At 34.7% G+C, this 16,613-nt stretch overlaps 1 protein-coding gene across 3 annotated transcripts in view; it reads right to left on the bottom strand.

Moving 5' to 3' along the window:
* Positions 1 to 16,613, bottom strand: part of FOXN2 (forkhead box N2) — a 53,407-nt gene that overhangs the window by 2,764 nt on the left and 34,030 nt on the right. For all 3 annotated transcript variants that reach the window (XM_061211104.1, XM_061211106.1, XM_061211105.1), the window contains exons 3-4: positions 8,581 to 8,705; positions 6,255 to 6,319 (exon numbers count right to left, since the gene is read on the bottom strand). In XM_061211104.1, the coding sequence (XP_061067087.1) occupies positions 6,255 to 6,319; positions 8,581 to 8,705 (190 nt within the window). The remainder of the gene's footprint in view (positions 1 to 6,254; positions 6,320 to 8,580; positions 8,706 to 16,613) is intronic.

The raw sequence follows: 16,613 nt of genomic DNA, 5'->3' as shown, positions 1-16,613 counted from the left end.
CTTCTGTACTAAAAGTTCACCCCTCTCCATCTTGGCCATCTCTGTTAGTCTGAATAATCGTGATTGAATAAAAGTAAAATGGTATAATCTAAAATGTGAAGGAAAAGTTAGAAAATGTTTATTAATTTTAGATTATAAAGAATAAGATTAAAACAAGACTGATATGAAACCCCCCATTTCTATCGCAAAGCTGGAAAATTTTTATTACCCCAAAGTTTTGCATTTTACTTGTAATATCTAATTATAAAGTTATTTTTGATAATAAATCCATGAGGATAGTGACTTGCTTTCTCCTCATCTTGACCATAAACTCTGTGAAGGCAGGAAATGTTTTTGACCTTAATAAAGAGGCTTAAGTAAATCAGAAGATTGTTGCTATGAAGGAGCACATAATACTATACTCTTTTCCCTTGAATAAAATGTGATCTCATGAATCAGAGTCTCTAGATGAATGTCTTTCCAATTAGACTGTCAGCTTCCTTAAGATAGGAATCATGTCTTATCCTCTTTATGTTCCATAATGCCTGGAACAAATAGTGGTTCCTTGATAAATGTGTAAAGAATGTATTACATCTTTGCCCTCCCTCCTTTCCTTAGATTAAGCTGATTATCACCAAATTACAGAGTTCTTGGCATGTTCTAAGTATTAACTTAGAAAATGGGCAAAGATGGGTCTCTAAGAACAATAGAGGTGGGATTTAAACCTATGCAGTCTACCTCCAGAACCCAGGCCTTCAATTTGTACTCTATCATCATCCCTTAATACTTACTAAGCATCTATAATTAGAGTAGGAAATTTTGTAGAAAATTACGGAGTATACTGGAAATTCTCTATTCTGTTATTCATTCAATAGAGTGTCCTGTTATGAGGCTGACATCATTCCAGGCTGTGAGAATATAGCAGAAAACAAAACAGGAAAATCCCTAACCTCTCAGAACACAAAGAAATACAGTATATCAGAGTGAAAAACACTAGGGAGAAGAATTAAGGCGGAAGGGAGACAGAGAACGTGGGGAAAGGTGGTTGCAATTTTAAGTAGAGGTTAGGGAAGGCCTCAAGGAGAGGTAACAGTTGAGCAAAAACCTCAGGGAGGTGAGAGAATGAAACCATGAAGACATCCAAAGGAAAAGCATTTCAGGCAGAAAAAAACAGCAAGTTAAAAAGAATTTGAATCAGTGATTCCCACATGCCACAGCCACAGAGCCTAGCAAAACAAAGACCTCTCCAATTCCTATCTTTCAGAATGAGACCTGACTACAATATGATAGAGTTCAGTATTCTAACATGTCTTTGAAGAAAAAAAGGTACAGCTATAGCCCATATTGTATCTCTGTGTGAACTGGAAAAAAAAAAAAACAACTCGCCTCCAGGTGAATGTTTCCCTATACCAAGGCACACAGCTTGGGGACTGGAGTGTGGGCTGATTTCAAAGCCCATTCACCGCCTCAGCCAGGTGTCCTTGTGCAGGGCACAACTTGCATGGCATTATACTAACAGAGAGACTCCTGCTCCATGAAATAATTAAATATCTACCTTGTTTCCAACTTTATTAAAGAAAAAAAGGGAGTGGTAGTGAGGGAGAGAATCTAATACTGAAATGCATTATAATGAGGAAACAATTTCAGGAAATTTATTAATCTTATAAATGAAGCACCTATAAAACATTCTTAATTTCTGAAATACAATACCTAAAACTAAAGAAAATTGACTAAGAGACTTATCCTGACAAACTAAGAAAGCTGCATGAATACCATTTCCTTTCTTAAAATAATAACAAAAGTAGGTTCTGTTTCTATAACAGTAGAATGATAGGAAAAGTGTTCCTTAAATACCCTTATTTCTTGTAGGAATTTGTTACAGGCAAATTAATTTGAATTTTCCCACATGAAATTACTTCTTTGCAAAAACTTCTTTGCAAAAGGATTTTATCTACATCTGATTTGTTTGGTTTAGAACATTTGCTAAGTATGCTTTCCACAATGCCTTGCCAATTAACTAAAAAAAGTTTAACTTCAGTGTTAAAATAAGCACCAGAGAAATGATCGCAGACACTCGGTAATCAAGAACACCTGATTATCAATGATTTGTCTCGGTCATCAAGAACACCTGATTATCAATATAATCTTGAACTTCTTGGAACAAAAACTGTCTGTGTAGATTTTACAAACAATTTTTATTTATAGTACCAAATCAGTTTTGGTATTAAAATTAAACTTAAGACTTGTTTATTGTCACAACTGAACACACTTCATAATGCTTTTTTCATTAGTAAGTACTTCATGCTGTTTTAAAGATGGTGCTGTGGTTTTAATAAACATACTATTAGCTATATTATTTAACATATTCAGTTCATGAAGAATGAAAATTTGGTTCTTTTATAAAGTCTTTTGTATATATTTTCTCTGACACTATTTAGTTTAATCCTATAATTCACTTCCAGTTTACAGTCATTTGTCATTAGAGCCATGAGAGCCATCAAAACAGTGAGTTAAACAATAACAACAACAACTTAGTTAAAAGCCATATTATTTCCCTTTTTATCCTTCATAGTTCCGACTGGAGTTCAAAATATGCTACTGATTTAATAACTGGTTCAAATAAATCTCTGTAAAAAGTGTTAATTTATGCCTCCTGGTTTATATTTTCTTAGCCTTGATGCTAAGAAATTATTAACAATAATTGAGAAAAAAATTTAAAAGACATGAGTCTTAACTATGTGAAAGTGAGGGTTATAATAAGACAAATAAGTTTCTATCATCTGATTCTCAGTCCATTTGCTTAAGGAATGATATGAGAACCAGAGGCAGAATTTAAATGGTTATAAGCTAAGTAATAACTATAATAGGATTTACTGCCTTTATCAAAACCAATATACACATTTACAGAGCATCCAAACAGAGAAGCTGTTTCTCGTGATTCTTTAAAGAAGTAGGAGAGCGATTTCAAAAAATTACTAAGACTTTAGCTGCTTGGACCACCAGTTTACTTTCATTTCAATTAAGATAAAAATTATGCTAATTCGGGCTTCCCTGGTGGCGCAGTGGTTGAGAATCTGCCTGCCAATGCAGGGTACACGGGTTCGAGCCCTGGTCTGGGAGGATCCCACATGCCGCGGAGCAGCTGGGCCCGTGAGCCACAATTGCTGAGCCTGCGCGTCTGGAGCCTGTGCTCCGCAACAAGAGAGGCCGCGATAGTGAGAGGCCCGCGCACCGTGATGAAGAGTGGCCCCCACTTGCCACAACTGGAGAAAGCCCTCGCAAAAAAAAAAAAAAAAAAAAAGGAAAAAAAAAATTATGCTAATTTGTAACCTTAAATTTGAACTTAGATATGCACTTAGCCCCTAACTTCATCATTAACTGTCTAAGTTTCATATTTCCTCGTAGTATGCTAGTGCTTAAGTATAAATACTAAAATTTACTAACTAGAATATAGCTCCGTTTTTGTCTTCTTTGTTCACTGATATATCCTTGGTGCCTAGAACAGTGCCTAGCACACAACTGCGCTCGATAAATATTTTTAAACAGATGAATTTACTCCAAACCCACACCAAATATTGACAAAAACAGGTTTTGTTTTGCTATCTCAGTATGAGATTCCTGTGCCTCCTGCTGCCCGCTATACAATACTGTAAAATAGCTATTGGCAAGATGAGCAAAAAAGATTAGACTTTAAAAAAGATGATTCTGTGAAGTGACAGATGAATCTTATGTTGGATTCTAATACTGGAGCCAACAATGAAACTTCAGCGATCTTTACAAAACACAAAACTGACAATGTCATCTCATTCTTTAAAGACCTTCAGCAGTTCCTCCAACGCCTCATATCTGGTAGGAGTGCAGGCTCTGAAATCAGAGTTCCTTCTATACCATTTACAAGTTGTGTGACTTTGAGAAAGTTACTTAATCTCTCCAAAGTTCAATTTCCTTATTTGTAAGAGAGGTAACAATACCTCAAAGAGTTGCTGTAATGCGTGCGAAACACCACAGTCAGGAACTCAATGCGAACTAATGTTATAGTTATAGGAAGAAGTTCAAACTCATTATGCTAAATAAGCTCTCCTTGATTTGGCTAATGCCTGCTTAAACTTCTTCATTTGCCTTGCTCACACTAAACGATCACATCTACAGCTACTGGACCGAGGCTACCTGGTCCTCTTCTATGCTCTTAGGTTTCAGCCATACTTACCGACCCAGCAACTGTCCTCCACCAAACCTCTACCCAAAAATATCCTCCCAACTTCTGAGGCCCAGAGCTCAAGCATCACAGTTTCTTCTCTAAGAGGCCTTTCCTGACCCACCTCTAAGCTTAATTTGCCACCCACTTCCTTTTCTCCCAATGTACTCTGCATAATTCTAGTCAACCTTCTTCAATTAAACTGTATGTTTTCTGAGAGCAGGGCCTGGGTCTCTTTCATCTCTGCATATCCCAAAGCACCCAGTTCAATGCTTGGCACAATGGAGGAATTCAACAAGTACTTGTAGAATAAACAGTTGAATGTTTAATCGATTTATTGTTGTATTTTTCAAACTTTACCCTAGAAATAATATCAAGAGTTATGAAAAAGCAAATTTCCTCAGAAGTCTATGAATATGTGCTAGAGCAACCTGATTTAATTATAAATTCTCTTAAGTTTTTGTGTGGTATTACGTTTTCCTGTTAAAACTCATGAGAATTGTGTATTCTATTCCAGGACAGACTTGCATTGGTTGACAGAATGCCAACCACCCTCCCCACCAAGTTAATTACTAGAAGGGGAATAGGCCTAAGACTCAATGATAGAGATGGAGGGAAGTAAGGTGTTAGCAGTCATGGAGAGATGTAAACTCATTAGATGAAGGAGAAGTACCTATGCTCTAGTTGTGGAAGCTGCTCCCCAAAGGAAGAAGAAGAATTTGGATGGAATAGAACAAGAGCAAGAAGAAATTCTAAATAAACCCCAGAATTCAAAAGAGAAAATGTTCTCAAAATGTGTATATGAACTAAGCTTAAAAGACTAAGGGTCAGAACTCACTGAGGTAATAAAAAGATAAAGGAAGTTTCGGCAATACCTAAATGTAAAGAGAGCACATTTACTCATGCAGGTAACAGGAAAATGGATACTTGCCTTATGTTAAGTTACAACATATCTGAAGCAGACTCTCAATCCGCTTAACTTCTTTGCAGAGTCCTCTTAAGCTTTTTCACACTCTTTCCCTCCCTTATTTTTACAGACCACCATCATATTGTTTCCTAGGCTTGGCTTAGTGTAGTTCTAAAGAGCCTAAATATCTGATACACAGAAAGGCTTTTAGTCTGAGAATTTCTATTTTTAAAGGTCAAAGAAACATCTGTAGGCTCCAAAGCAACAATGCTAGGAAAACTTATGTTAATATATCACTAACCTGTAATACTATGAGTAGGGGGGGGGAAACTGCAATTTCAGAATTTTGACCTACTTTTTAAAAGTCTACAAAATTCTAAAAGTTAACTTATTGCTTTCTTCCTAAATTATAGTTCTTTACACTTAACCTATAAAAGAAATATGTAAAACCATCCCTAACTCAAAGGCCATACAAAAACAGGTGGCAGGCCAGATTTGGCCCATGGGACATAGTTTGTCAACCTCTATTCTAGTCTGACAGACTTCAAAAGATAATTCTCTATTGCGGGCATTACTAAGAAATATTTCCCTATTTTCAAGGAAAAGTATACATAAAAGGAAATGAAAACAGGGATATAAAACAGTATACACAGTATAATCCCAGTGGAGAAAAAGTGTGAGTGGGAGGTGGGGGGTGTATGTGCATGTATGTGCATGCACGCAAACATATCTACTCATGTGAAAGGCATAAAAAGGACCAAAGCAATTATATTAAAATGTGAACAGCAGAGGTGCAAGATAGATAGGGATAGGGGATTAAGAGGTACAAACTACTATGCATAAAAGAAATAAGCTTTAAGGATACATTGTACAACACAGGGAATAGAGTCAATATTTTATAATAACTATCAATGGAGTATAACCTTAAAAAATTGTGAATCACTATGTTGTACACCTGAAACATATAATATCAAGTATACCATGAAGTATACCCCAATTAAAAAGTTAACAGCAGAATAAAGGGTAAGTTTTAGTTTCTTTTTTATAAGTGTTTTTATTTTCCAAAACTTCTACAATGAACATTTAATACTTTTATAATTAAAAAATAATTAAACAAAAATTCTGATTTTTGATCTGAATTTTTATGATTTAAAATACTGATCTTTCACATACCTTTGAGAGTTCGCACCTGGTTCTGCTTGAGTACAGAGCTTAAGTAGTGAGGTGATAAAGAACCACTGAAAAATAGATAAGACAAGCATACTTATAAAAGATCTTTATTTCACATTTTATAGAACTTAGTTACAACAACTAATTTGTACAATAAAAAACACAAACTATTTTTACCTTGTTTTCTTTGCTAATACTATTCAGTTTAGGAAGAGTCTGCCAAAGCAGAAAGAGCATAAGATCCAAGTTTAAATCACAACTATTTGGGTGTTCTGAGGCAAAATAATTAATCTTTTAGTTTCTTCATCTGTAAAACGGGAATAATTAAACCTCCCACATAGGGTTGCTGTGATAATTAAATAAGAATAATGAATTTAAAATGCCTGGAACAATAGACAATACATAATAGTTACTCTTTGATTTTGTACTGGATGCCTAAGTTTGATATGATATTAATACAGATGTTACTATAGAAATAAAGTGTTTATCAAAACAATGTTTAAGGAAGACTGTATGGTGATGACAAAAAACAGATAAGTTCCTGATTTAATCAATAAATATCGGTATCAAATTAAACTTTCTATATTCATGAAAAGAGACCCATAGTTCTTTTTTTAGTTCCAAAAATTAAGACATTTTTGGGACAAACTATTTCTCTTCTTTGGAATTTGTGATAGTATTTAAAAAAAATCTGTTTTGTTAACCAAATTAAAAGTCTATTTCTTAGTCACAGTTTTACATACTCTATAGATCATTCTCCTCCTCAGACTTACCAATTATGACATGAAAGGGCTACACAAAGTCGTGTCAGATGGAACTGTCATTTTGCCAAACAATGATAAAGAGAAAATGTTTCTAAAAATATTAAGGTAATGTTTTAAGGTCCAAGATTATAATCTTTATGCTGTTGTTTTATCTACCTGTTTTTAAACCACAAAATCAACTTTATTTAACACATAAACATATGATAAAGCTAAAAATATAAACATGAAAATGCATCATATCAAAGGCACAGGAAAGTGTATTTTTGATGGTATACAAAAAAGAGTGCCAATTCTCCCATTTAATTTTTAATAAAAAATAACATTGCTAAATAAAACATGAAAGGACCATCAGCAGAACTTACCATTAGTTTCTAAACTATTATTTTTTTTAACTAGGACATCTCATAAGCACCAACATTAAAGAAGGTATCAACTCCCAAACAATGAGAATATAAACTCTGATAACGTCTTTTCTAGGTTTCATTTCATAAGGATAAACCAGTTCTTGTTACAATGATCCTTTTAATCTACTAATATGGTAAATAAGCTTAAATCTCAATGAGTATATATGTATATATATTGCTGACATTTCAACTTAGTCTTACTAATTTTTTAACTGTATCTCAGCTATAACCACTCCTCTAAAAGTCATCTAATAATACTTAAAGAAATTAAACACATGAAATGTTGATAACTGTTGCAAATGGGAGTTCACTCTTTCTCCCTACTTTTGTGTGTGTTTCAAAATTTCCATGTATTATTTTATTAAAAAGCTTAAAAAACTTTTTATAGACTACCCTTAAAAGTATCTTGACAAAATCTGTCATTTTTAACTCAAATGAATATATGTAATAGAATTAAAAAAAAAAGATTCTGAAGGTTTCTTTAAGAAAAGGAAACAATCAGATTTAAGGACATCATATAATTTTCAGATTTAACTTAAAATTGGAAAGCTATAAGATCAATTTATTGATCACTGAGTTAGAAAACAAAAGCCAAGGAAAATCATAATTATATTTACCAGCAGAAACAAAACAAATAAAAAACTCCAAAGCATTATTTTACTTGACAACATTTAAAAATTTGAGACTTGAACATAATTTTCAAATATTAAACATGTTGTGAAGGAAAAAAACTTAAAATAGAAAAAGAAATATAAATATGTATATAAAAATGCTGCAGTGACAAATTTAATCACCTTATTTAAAAATTTTTAAATATACTTTTACTTTCCCATGTCTTCAGGTCAGCATTAGCACTGCAGACAATTTAAATGATTTAACCTTTACAAAAAGGTTTCAGGTTATACCTGAAATCATATTATCACTGTCTTTAGAGTTTAGTTAGAATATTATTAACTACATTTTCCAGAATTTACGTTCTCACTTATCCAACATCCTGTTTCCTAATAAGTTAGACTATAAGTAAAAATGCCTTACGCTAATGTCTTATCTATAAATCTCTATATAATTAAAAAACAAAAAAAACTACAACTCTAAGTTTCTCCATCTCATATAATGAAATCTTATATATCACCACTGACATTTACATGTTAGATCCTGTACCTTTGTGGTGATGCAGGAGGGGTGTAAAATGTTGATCTTGAGGGAAAAGGTTGCTTCTTCAGTGCTTGCATAAGGTTGGGTTTATATTCTGGATCAACACACCATAAGGAACCTTTTCCATTAACCTAGAATAAAACATATAAGAATTAGTAACCTGGAACTTAAGACACACAAAATCAGTGTCTGAATGTTTTTAGTAAATGTGTGTGGGGAAAAAACCCCAATAGTACCTTTTGAATACAATGCAAAAGTTGAAGTAAATTTGCTAGGAATGGACTATGTGACTAAAAGCCCCAGGGGCAGACTGCCGGGGTTCCTATCCCCTGCCCTGCCATTGACCCGCTGTGTAATTTTAGGAAGGTTAACTAACCTCTATTTCTCTGGGCCATTATTCCCTTATTTGTAAGGTATGGATAATAACAGTACCTACCTCATAGGTTTGTTCTATGGATTACATTATGCATAAAGTACTCTGCACATTGCATGGCACATAGGGCCACAGGACTGCACAACTCTCGGACATGGCATTCACATCACATTCTGTGAGAATGTTACAACACCAAGCTGTGCAGAGAACAGCATGAAGGGCTGTACAAGGTGGCCCTCCACATGCTAAGATGTCAACAAATGTTACCCCTTATCATTACTGTTAAAGAAAAAACAAAAAGAAAAAATTAGGTAGTGTCATTCTCCCAAAAGTGCTAAACAATATATTAGGTGATGCATATAAAAATAACTTTATTTTTTATGGCATTAACACTAGTGTTTAGTTTCCCATTTAAACTGTTTAAATTCAAGGCAAACAATTTAATGAAAAAATGGCAAAAGTCTCAAAGAGTAGTTAAGTCAAAAACTGAGGCATGGGAAAGACTCCTGTAAAAGATAAAAAAGAGGAAGAAGTATCAACTCTTCCCTCAAGATGGTTAAGTTACAACATTCGAGGAACTTCTGGATAATATGGTAATGGGCACACAAGCCCAGATTTCATGGAAATAGTCATTAGAATCTAAAAATAATACAATTTGTATGATTTCTGGAAACTAGAGAAAATATAACAGAAGTGCCCACTAAATTGCAAATGGGAGGTGCCTGAAAGACTGGCTTGCCTGCTCCACAATTCCCCTAATATGAAGGAACAGCTTACCAGGAAGGTAAGTGGACAACATACCTGAAGAATCTCACGAAAATGATCTAATGTGCAAGGGGAAAGGCCAGGCTATGAGATAATTCCTTCAAATAGGTTTGAAAAATGCTGAGTATTTTACCTCTTTCCTTCTTAGAAGGTTACATTACATATTAACAGATTAAGGGTCCTAAACAGTCCTGCTTTAATTAAACCTGTTTTAAGAAGTTTCCCAAAGTTATTTGACACAGAACCTCTTTCTCCCAGGAAACATCTGAGGAAGCTAGTGTTCTGTGGAACACCTATGAAAAACACTGATGTAATTAATGAATTCTTGGAGAGTATACTTTCCAAATATTAACAGAAAAAACTAAACATTGATTAGACCACGAAGAAAAATAAATTCCCCTTTAAAGATCACTGTAGCACAAAAAGAAAAAAAAATATCCCAACAACAAAATTCTCTGACCACTTGGAAATTTATAAACACTCTTGTATTAAAAAGATAGCCAAACTACAATTACAGATTATCTAGTAAATAAAAGGTATAAGAAACACAGTTATATAAAAACTAAGTGGGTGTGGTCAAATGCCACACACACTAGTAGAGCTAGTCAAACTAAATAACTGAAGGGCTTCAGGAGCTGTAAGATCACCTGCAAACTCTTCCTTCAGGATGTATCTTTCCTACTTCTTTAGCTGAACATCCATCCCTACCTACACATCCTGAACAGTCTGACTAGATGCACATCCCTACAAATGTACCACATCTACCTACAGCTTACATACAAAACCCTATAGCCATGCAAAGAGGAGGTCCAACTGCAAATTCATCCCACACTGCCCCAGAGCTAAACACTACTTGTACAGAAGTTAAGAGTACAAGCCTTGGAGGAAGAATACCTATTTTGGAATCCTGGCTCTGTCACTTAACAGCTGTGTAACCTTTAGAAAAATGTCTATGTTCTCTGTGTATTAGTATGCTCAAAATATATATAAAACAGTACCTACCAGACACAAAAGCACTCAAACATTGGCTACTACTGTTATATTTTATGTTTATTTTCTTTGTAGTTTTAAAAATTGTTCGTTTCTTCCAGTCTAATAGCATGCAAATTTGTTTTTCTGTTTCTATTCCGCTAGTTATTGATACTAAATTTTAATAAATATTTTTGAAGATATTTAATCTTTTGAAGATACAAATGTCAAAAAATAAATATAAGGTATAACCTGACCCCCTCCCACCATGATGTACAAAACTTCCTCAGAACTAACTCACAAGATTAGTGAGATTCAAACTGTTACTAATTTTTGTTTTTATATTACACCTTTTCTATTTCAAAAACCTTTTCTTAAAATTTGAATTACACTTCACAACATTAACAATTATATAGACAACAATAAAACTGACCTGTGTCCTATTCCCCTGCTCCTTTTTGCTTGTATAAAATCCTACATGATGTAAGCTATTATCATTGCTGAAGATTTAATGTGATAAATTCCAGGGTGCTTCCATTTCTTGAACTCTTTTTCAAGGTAACATTAGTCTATTACTGAGGCTTTTTTATCTCTAAATATCATGTCGTAACTATTATAGCAGAATGGCATAATGAAAGAATACTGTTTCACACGTTTTCAAACTGAGGTGCTAATCACTGCTTATTGATTGGCTACTTGATAGTGGACAAATCACTTAATCTCTAAGAGTCTGTCCTCTCATATTTTATCCGTAAAATTAAAAAAACAGGCCACTTCACTGAGTTGTGATGAGAGTCAAATAAGGTAATTTATATGTAAGCGACATAGAGCTGCAAACTAAGTGAATACTAAGAGATTATACTGAAATTGGCATATATCAATAGTAAGTTTATATGGCTTAATAACAATATATTCCTACTCCTCTTCTAAGAGATGAGGGAGTTTTTAAAAACATCAACAATAAGAACAAAAATCAATTAATTCTGAAGAGACAAAAGTTAGAAAAAAAAGAGATGAATTAAATTGATAAAGGAAAAATGTTTTTGTCTGAGGAAAAGTATGGTAATTGAGTATAAGGCAGTTTTTAACATCCTAGCGACTTAAATATATTGGAAAAGAAAAACCATGGGTGTCAAATCACACTGTAATATAGTAAGAAACATACCATACTATCAGGTGAAACTTTTTCTGGCCTACAGCAGCAAGATATCACATGAAGTACACTAAACAAGTATTTGAAATTTTAATTTTTTTCCAAAGGAAGTCAAATTTTACAAATGTAGTTTTGCATTAAGTGATGGAACATCTTAAATTAGATATATTTTCAGTCGCTTGGCCTAAGTGGTAAATGTGTTTTGAAGATTGGGAAATAAAACTTTAAAATGTTAGCACCCACAACATCCTTTGCCCCAAAACCACTTCAGTTTCATATAGAAAAGATATGCATGAATTATTTTTCATATACTAAGACAATTATTTTAATAATTCTAACCATGTTCTATCTTGGTATTCCTGAGATTATACTCCTAGAAGCTGTTTAGTTCAAATCTACTTTTAAAATTCTCTTGTGAGAGAACTGCAAATTATTTTGATCTTAGAAGAATTGCTATTTCTTTGAAACAGCAAATTGGAAGAACTGGTACTGAAAACTTGTAGTTCAGGGCAGTTAAGTGTCTTGAGTAAGTTCTCCAAATAACAGTCTGGTTTATGTTACCATGGCAGCACTTCCGTTCACTGGGTCTGTTCACAAACTATCAGTAACAAGATAAAAGTATATATTTGCTAATCTACGTTTTAGAGTCTAGAGCAAAAAACTTATTTGTAATCTAAGTCTCACTTAAAAACTTTGCTTCTTTATTAAGTTGTGCTTAGATGATGGAACACAAGTAATAAAGAGTTTTAGAAGTTAAGTATTGTTTTAAAATAAATTTGCCTATTACAAGACACATTTTTTGTGCAATGGAAACAGGAAATGTGCATTCTCTCATGTACTATTTTGCATTTTGGAACTCTAAGGCTTCTGGACTTATTTGGTAAAGAACCACAGAAGCTTTTGAAGAAATGAGGAATATATTAAGAATTGAACTTTAAAAAGATTTATCTTAATGGAAGTTGTAAAGAAAACTGGGAGAAGAAACAATGTTCCCTATTCCTGAAATGTTTTTATGTACCTGCCCTGTACATTTTAATAGTTTCCCTCCTTGACTACCTTTTTCAGTGGTTTTTAGAACCACTAAATTTAAAAGGGCATTCATAACTCTTGCTTATAGTATGAACTTTTATGGTGGCTTGCATGACTTCCTTTCTTGGGATTTAGCTATTGAAGCAAATCACGACTACAAAAACGTACAGACTAAAATTGTACTAAACCAGGCAAAACTTCTAATTTCATGTTTCCCAGTTAAAATCTCCACTAACTGTTTTAGTTTGGCTTTTACAAAAAGTTAGAAAAGCAGATTTAAGACTTCAGTGTTAACATTTGAAACATAAAAACAAATCAAAACAAAAAAACACCATGTCTAGCTTTTGTAATTTTAAAATTCTGAGACAGATAAATGCCAAGCCAAGATTTTTAGACCCATCTTTTGAGAGTGGTAACTATGGTATGGATGAGGGTAGGAAACTAATCAACAGCTATACCAGCTGGCTGGGTATCAATATCAATTTGCAGTTTGACCTGGACCTTTGTCAATCTTGTCTTCTTTTTTGAGATTACCATCTCTAGATAACAGCTTTCATCAGAAAAGTGCTTTCAAGGTTGCCAAATTCAGTTCCAGCATCTAATGGAAGTAAGTATAGCTTGCTTGCCTTTTGCCGATTGGAAGAGAAATACTGTCATTTTGAGGCATTGATTCAAGAAGTATTTTATAAATTAAAAAAAAAAAGAATTCACAAGCATTCCCAATCCCACTTGAATGTATCACTTTCTGTCCAAATTTCAGACATTTAAGTAAAGTGATCCATTGATTTTCGTGAAGACCATCACCTACCAGTTCCTTCCCTCCCACCCCGACTTGTGGCAATAGCTGGCTAATTTTTGTGCCAATGTATTACAATTTCTGTATTTATTCTCATATTCTTTATTAGCTCATAAGATAATTTCTTTCTCTTTATCACACTCTCCCTGAAATCTGGACTGTATGTTTTCCCATTCACTAGCTTTCACTTCCTTAATTGCTTTCTTTCTCTAAAGATTCAAAAATGCTCAGGTTAATTATATAAATAATGCATACAATTAAAAATTAGGGACAAGAACAAATCCCTTTTGATCACTAACACAAATTATACCACACTAGACATATTGTTCTAGAACTTTACCACAATGAATATTCTTATATATTGAATGCATCTCTTTGTGTGCAAGTATGAGTTTTACTTAAGGGGAGAAATCAGAATCTGATCCACTAGATCAAAGGATATGCACGTTTCTAATTCTAATAACTACTGCCAAGTTGCCCTCATGAATGGTCATACTAATTTACACTCCTATTAATGGTGAGAAACTATTGATATTGATTTATTTCCCCATATCCTCAACTAATAAAACATTAAAAAATTTTGCAATCTAATGGGTAAAAACTGGTTTTCTGTTCTTTTCATTTGTATGTCCCTGATTGCTAGAGAGGATGAACATCTCTGCATATGTTTATGGCCATGTGTATTTCCTCCTCTGTGAACCCCCTGTTCATATTCTTGTCAATTTTCCTATCAGGTTTTCTTTTTCTTATTGGATTGTATGTGTTCCTTACATACAGCGGTGTGCTGCTGTCTGTAAACATCGCCTATCCACTTCGCATTTAATGACATAATGTTGGTAGCTCGAAAGTGGCCACAATAGAAATAACCACTGTTCATATATTTTTAATTCTAATCTTTTGGCTGCTACTTGTCTCAATCACTTCTTAGCTAATCATTTTCAAGTTTGTTTTTTTTTTTGCAGCATTTGACACTGTTGCTCATTCACACTTAAACTGACTCTCCCTGGTTTCCACTATACCATACTTTTCCTAGACTCTTCTACTGAAAATCAATGCTGAGGGCTTTAAAAACTTAGAGCTTTAATGCCATAACATCACTACCATTCCTGTATCATATTTCTAAACATCTAGTAGACAGTTCCCCTTTTACATCCCATCATAAGCATAAACACAATAGGTCTAAAACTAGAAAAGAATTAAGGATACAGTTCAAAAAATAAAATCTAGTAATGCACGGTGGAAAGGATACATCCAAAATTTCCAATGCTTTCAGTCATCTGAAAGGAAAGTTTGACTGGGGCAGGGGGATCTGCTTCCAAAATGGCTCACTCATATGGCTATTGGAAGGAGGCCTCATTTCCATGCCACAGGGGCCTCTCCACAGGGCTATTTAAGTGTCTGTATGATATAGCAGCTGACTTCCCACAGAGCTAATCAGCCAAGAATCCAAGATGGAAACCATAATGTCTTTTATAACCTGGACTCAAAAGGCACACTCCATCGTTTCCACAATATCCTCTTGGTTACACGAGTCAGCCCTATGCAGTATTGGAGGGGACTCCACAAGGGCACGAATACCGGAAGGTGGGGCTCATTTGGGGGCCATCTTGGAGGTTGGCTATAACAGAGACTGATCCTTTGAAATTGCTAAGGCTTTGTTTAATGGCCTAACCACATAGTTGGCCTTCATAAATATTCCATGTGTAGTAGAGAATGTGTTACACAGCAATTTATTACATAGCAATAGATAACTAATAAGCTCCTAAGTTAGTTATAAGATGATGATGTGTCCAAATGTCTTGCTACCCAGGGTGTGTCCATGGATTAGAGGCATCAGGATCACCTAGGAGCCTGTTAGAAATGAAAGAGCCTCAGTCCCCATCCTAGATTTGCTGAAGCAGAATCAGTATTTTAACAAGATTCCCAGATGATCAATAGGTACATTCAAGTTTGAACAGCACTGTCCTATAAAATCCTTCAGTTACCAAAAAATATAAGTACTTGTCCTTTTAACTTTTATTCCAAATAAGAATAGGAGATTTCTGCTACCACTTGGGGTATAGAAAGCCATAAAAGAACATCATTCCCAGCCTAACAAGAAAAAAACAGGACTTCCCTGGTGGCGCAGTGGTTAAGAATCCGCCTGCCAATGCAGGGGACACGGGTTCGAGCCTGGACCAGGAAGATCCCCATGCCGCGGAGCAACTAAGCCCGTGCGCCACAATTACTGAGCCTGTGCTCTAGAGTCCGCGAGCCACAGCTACTGAGCCGGTGTGCCACAACTACTGAAGTCCGCACACCTAGAGCCCGTCCTCCGCAACAAGAGAAGCCACCGCAATGAGAAGCCTGCGCACTGCAACAAAGAGTAGCCCCCGCCTGCCGCAACTGGAGAAAGACTGTGTGTAGCAACGAAGACCCAACACAGCCAAAAATAAATTTTAAAACAATTAATTTTTTTTAAAAAAATTAAAAAACAAAATAGCCTACATAACCATAATTTTTTATGAGCCTATCTGAGATCTAAGGCTGCAAGACAACAGAAATAATTGAATTTTGAAGTATGACAGGTCCTGTGAGGAGAGACGAAACATATGAACAATTTCACATTTGGTAGAGCATGGAAGAAGTGGCAGTCACAATAAAAGGCAAGAAAAAAAAAATACTCAAAACTGTAGGCAGGCAGGAGACCTAAGGAAGAAACCCTTGGAGACGGAGATAGATGTGCAGAACCTACCACGGTCTGAGGCTGGAGCAAAGATCAGGCAAAGCCCATTCATGCTCCAGGTCCTGAATGAGCATAAGGTGAGATCAGATGTCACTGTGGCAGAGGCACAAAACCTGCCTAAACCCTGGACAAAGCTCCATAAGAAGCAAAAGCAGTCTGCCACTGAGAAAGAGGCAAAATACACTCCTCACCCCAGTCCCCGGGAAAGGATGGCTGCTGTTGGGAGAAA

The sequence above is a fragment of the Eubalaena glacialis genome, chromosome 14, assembly GCF_028564815.1.
Source record: "Eubalaena glacialis isolate mEubGla1 chromosome 14, mEubGla1.1.hap2.+ XY, whole genome shotgun sequence".
Taxonomy (NCBI): Eukaryota; Metazoa; Chordata; class Mammalia; order Artiodactyla; family Balaenidae; genus Eubalaena; species Eubalaena glacialis.
Note: the sequence above shows the minus strand (reverse complement) of the source record. Positions and strands in the feature narration are given on the sequence as shown.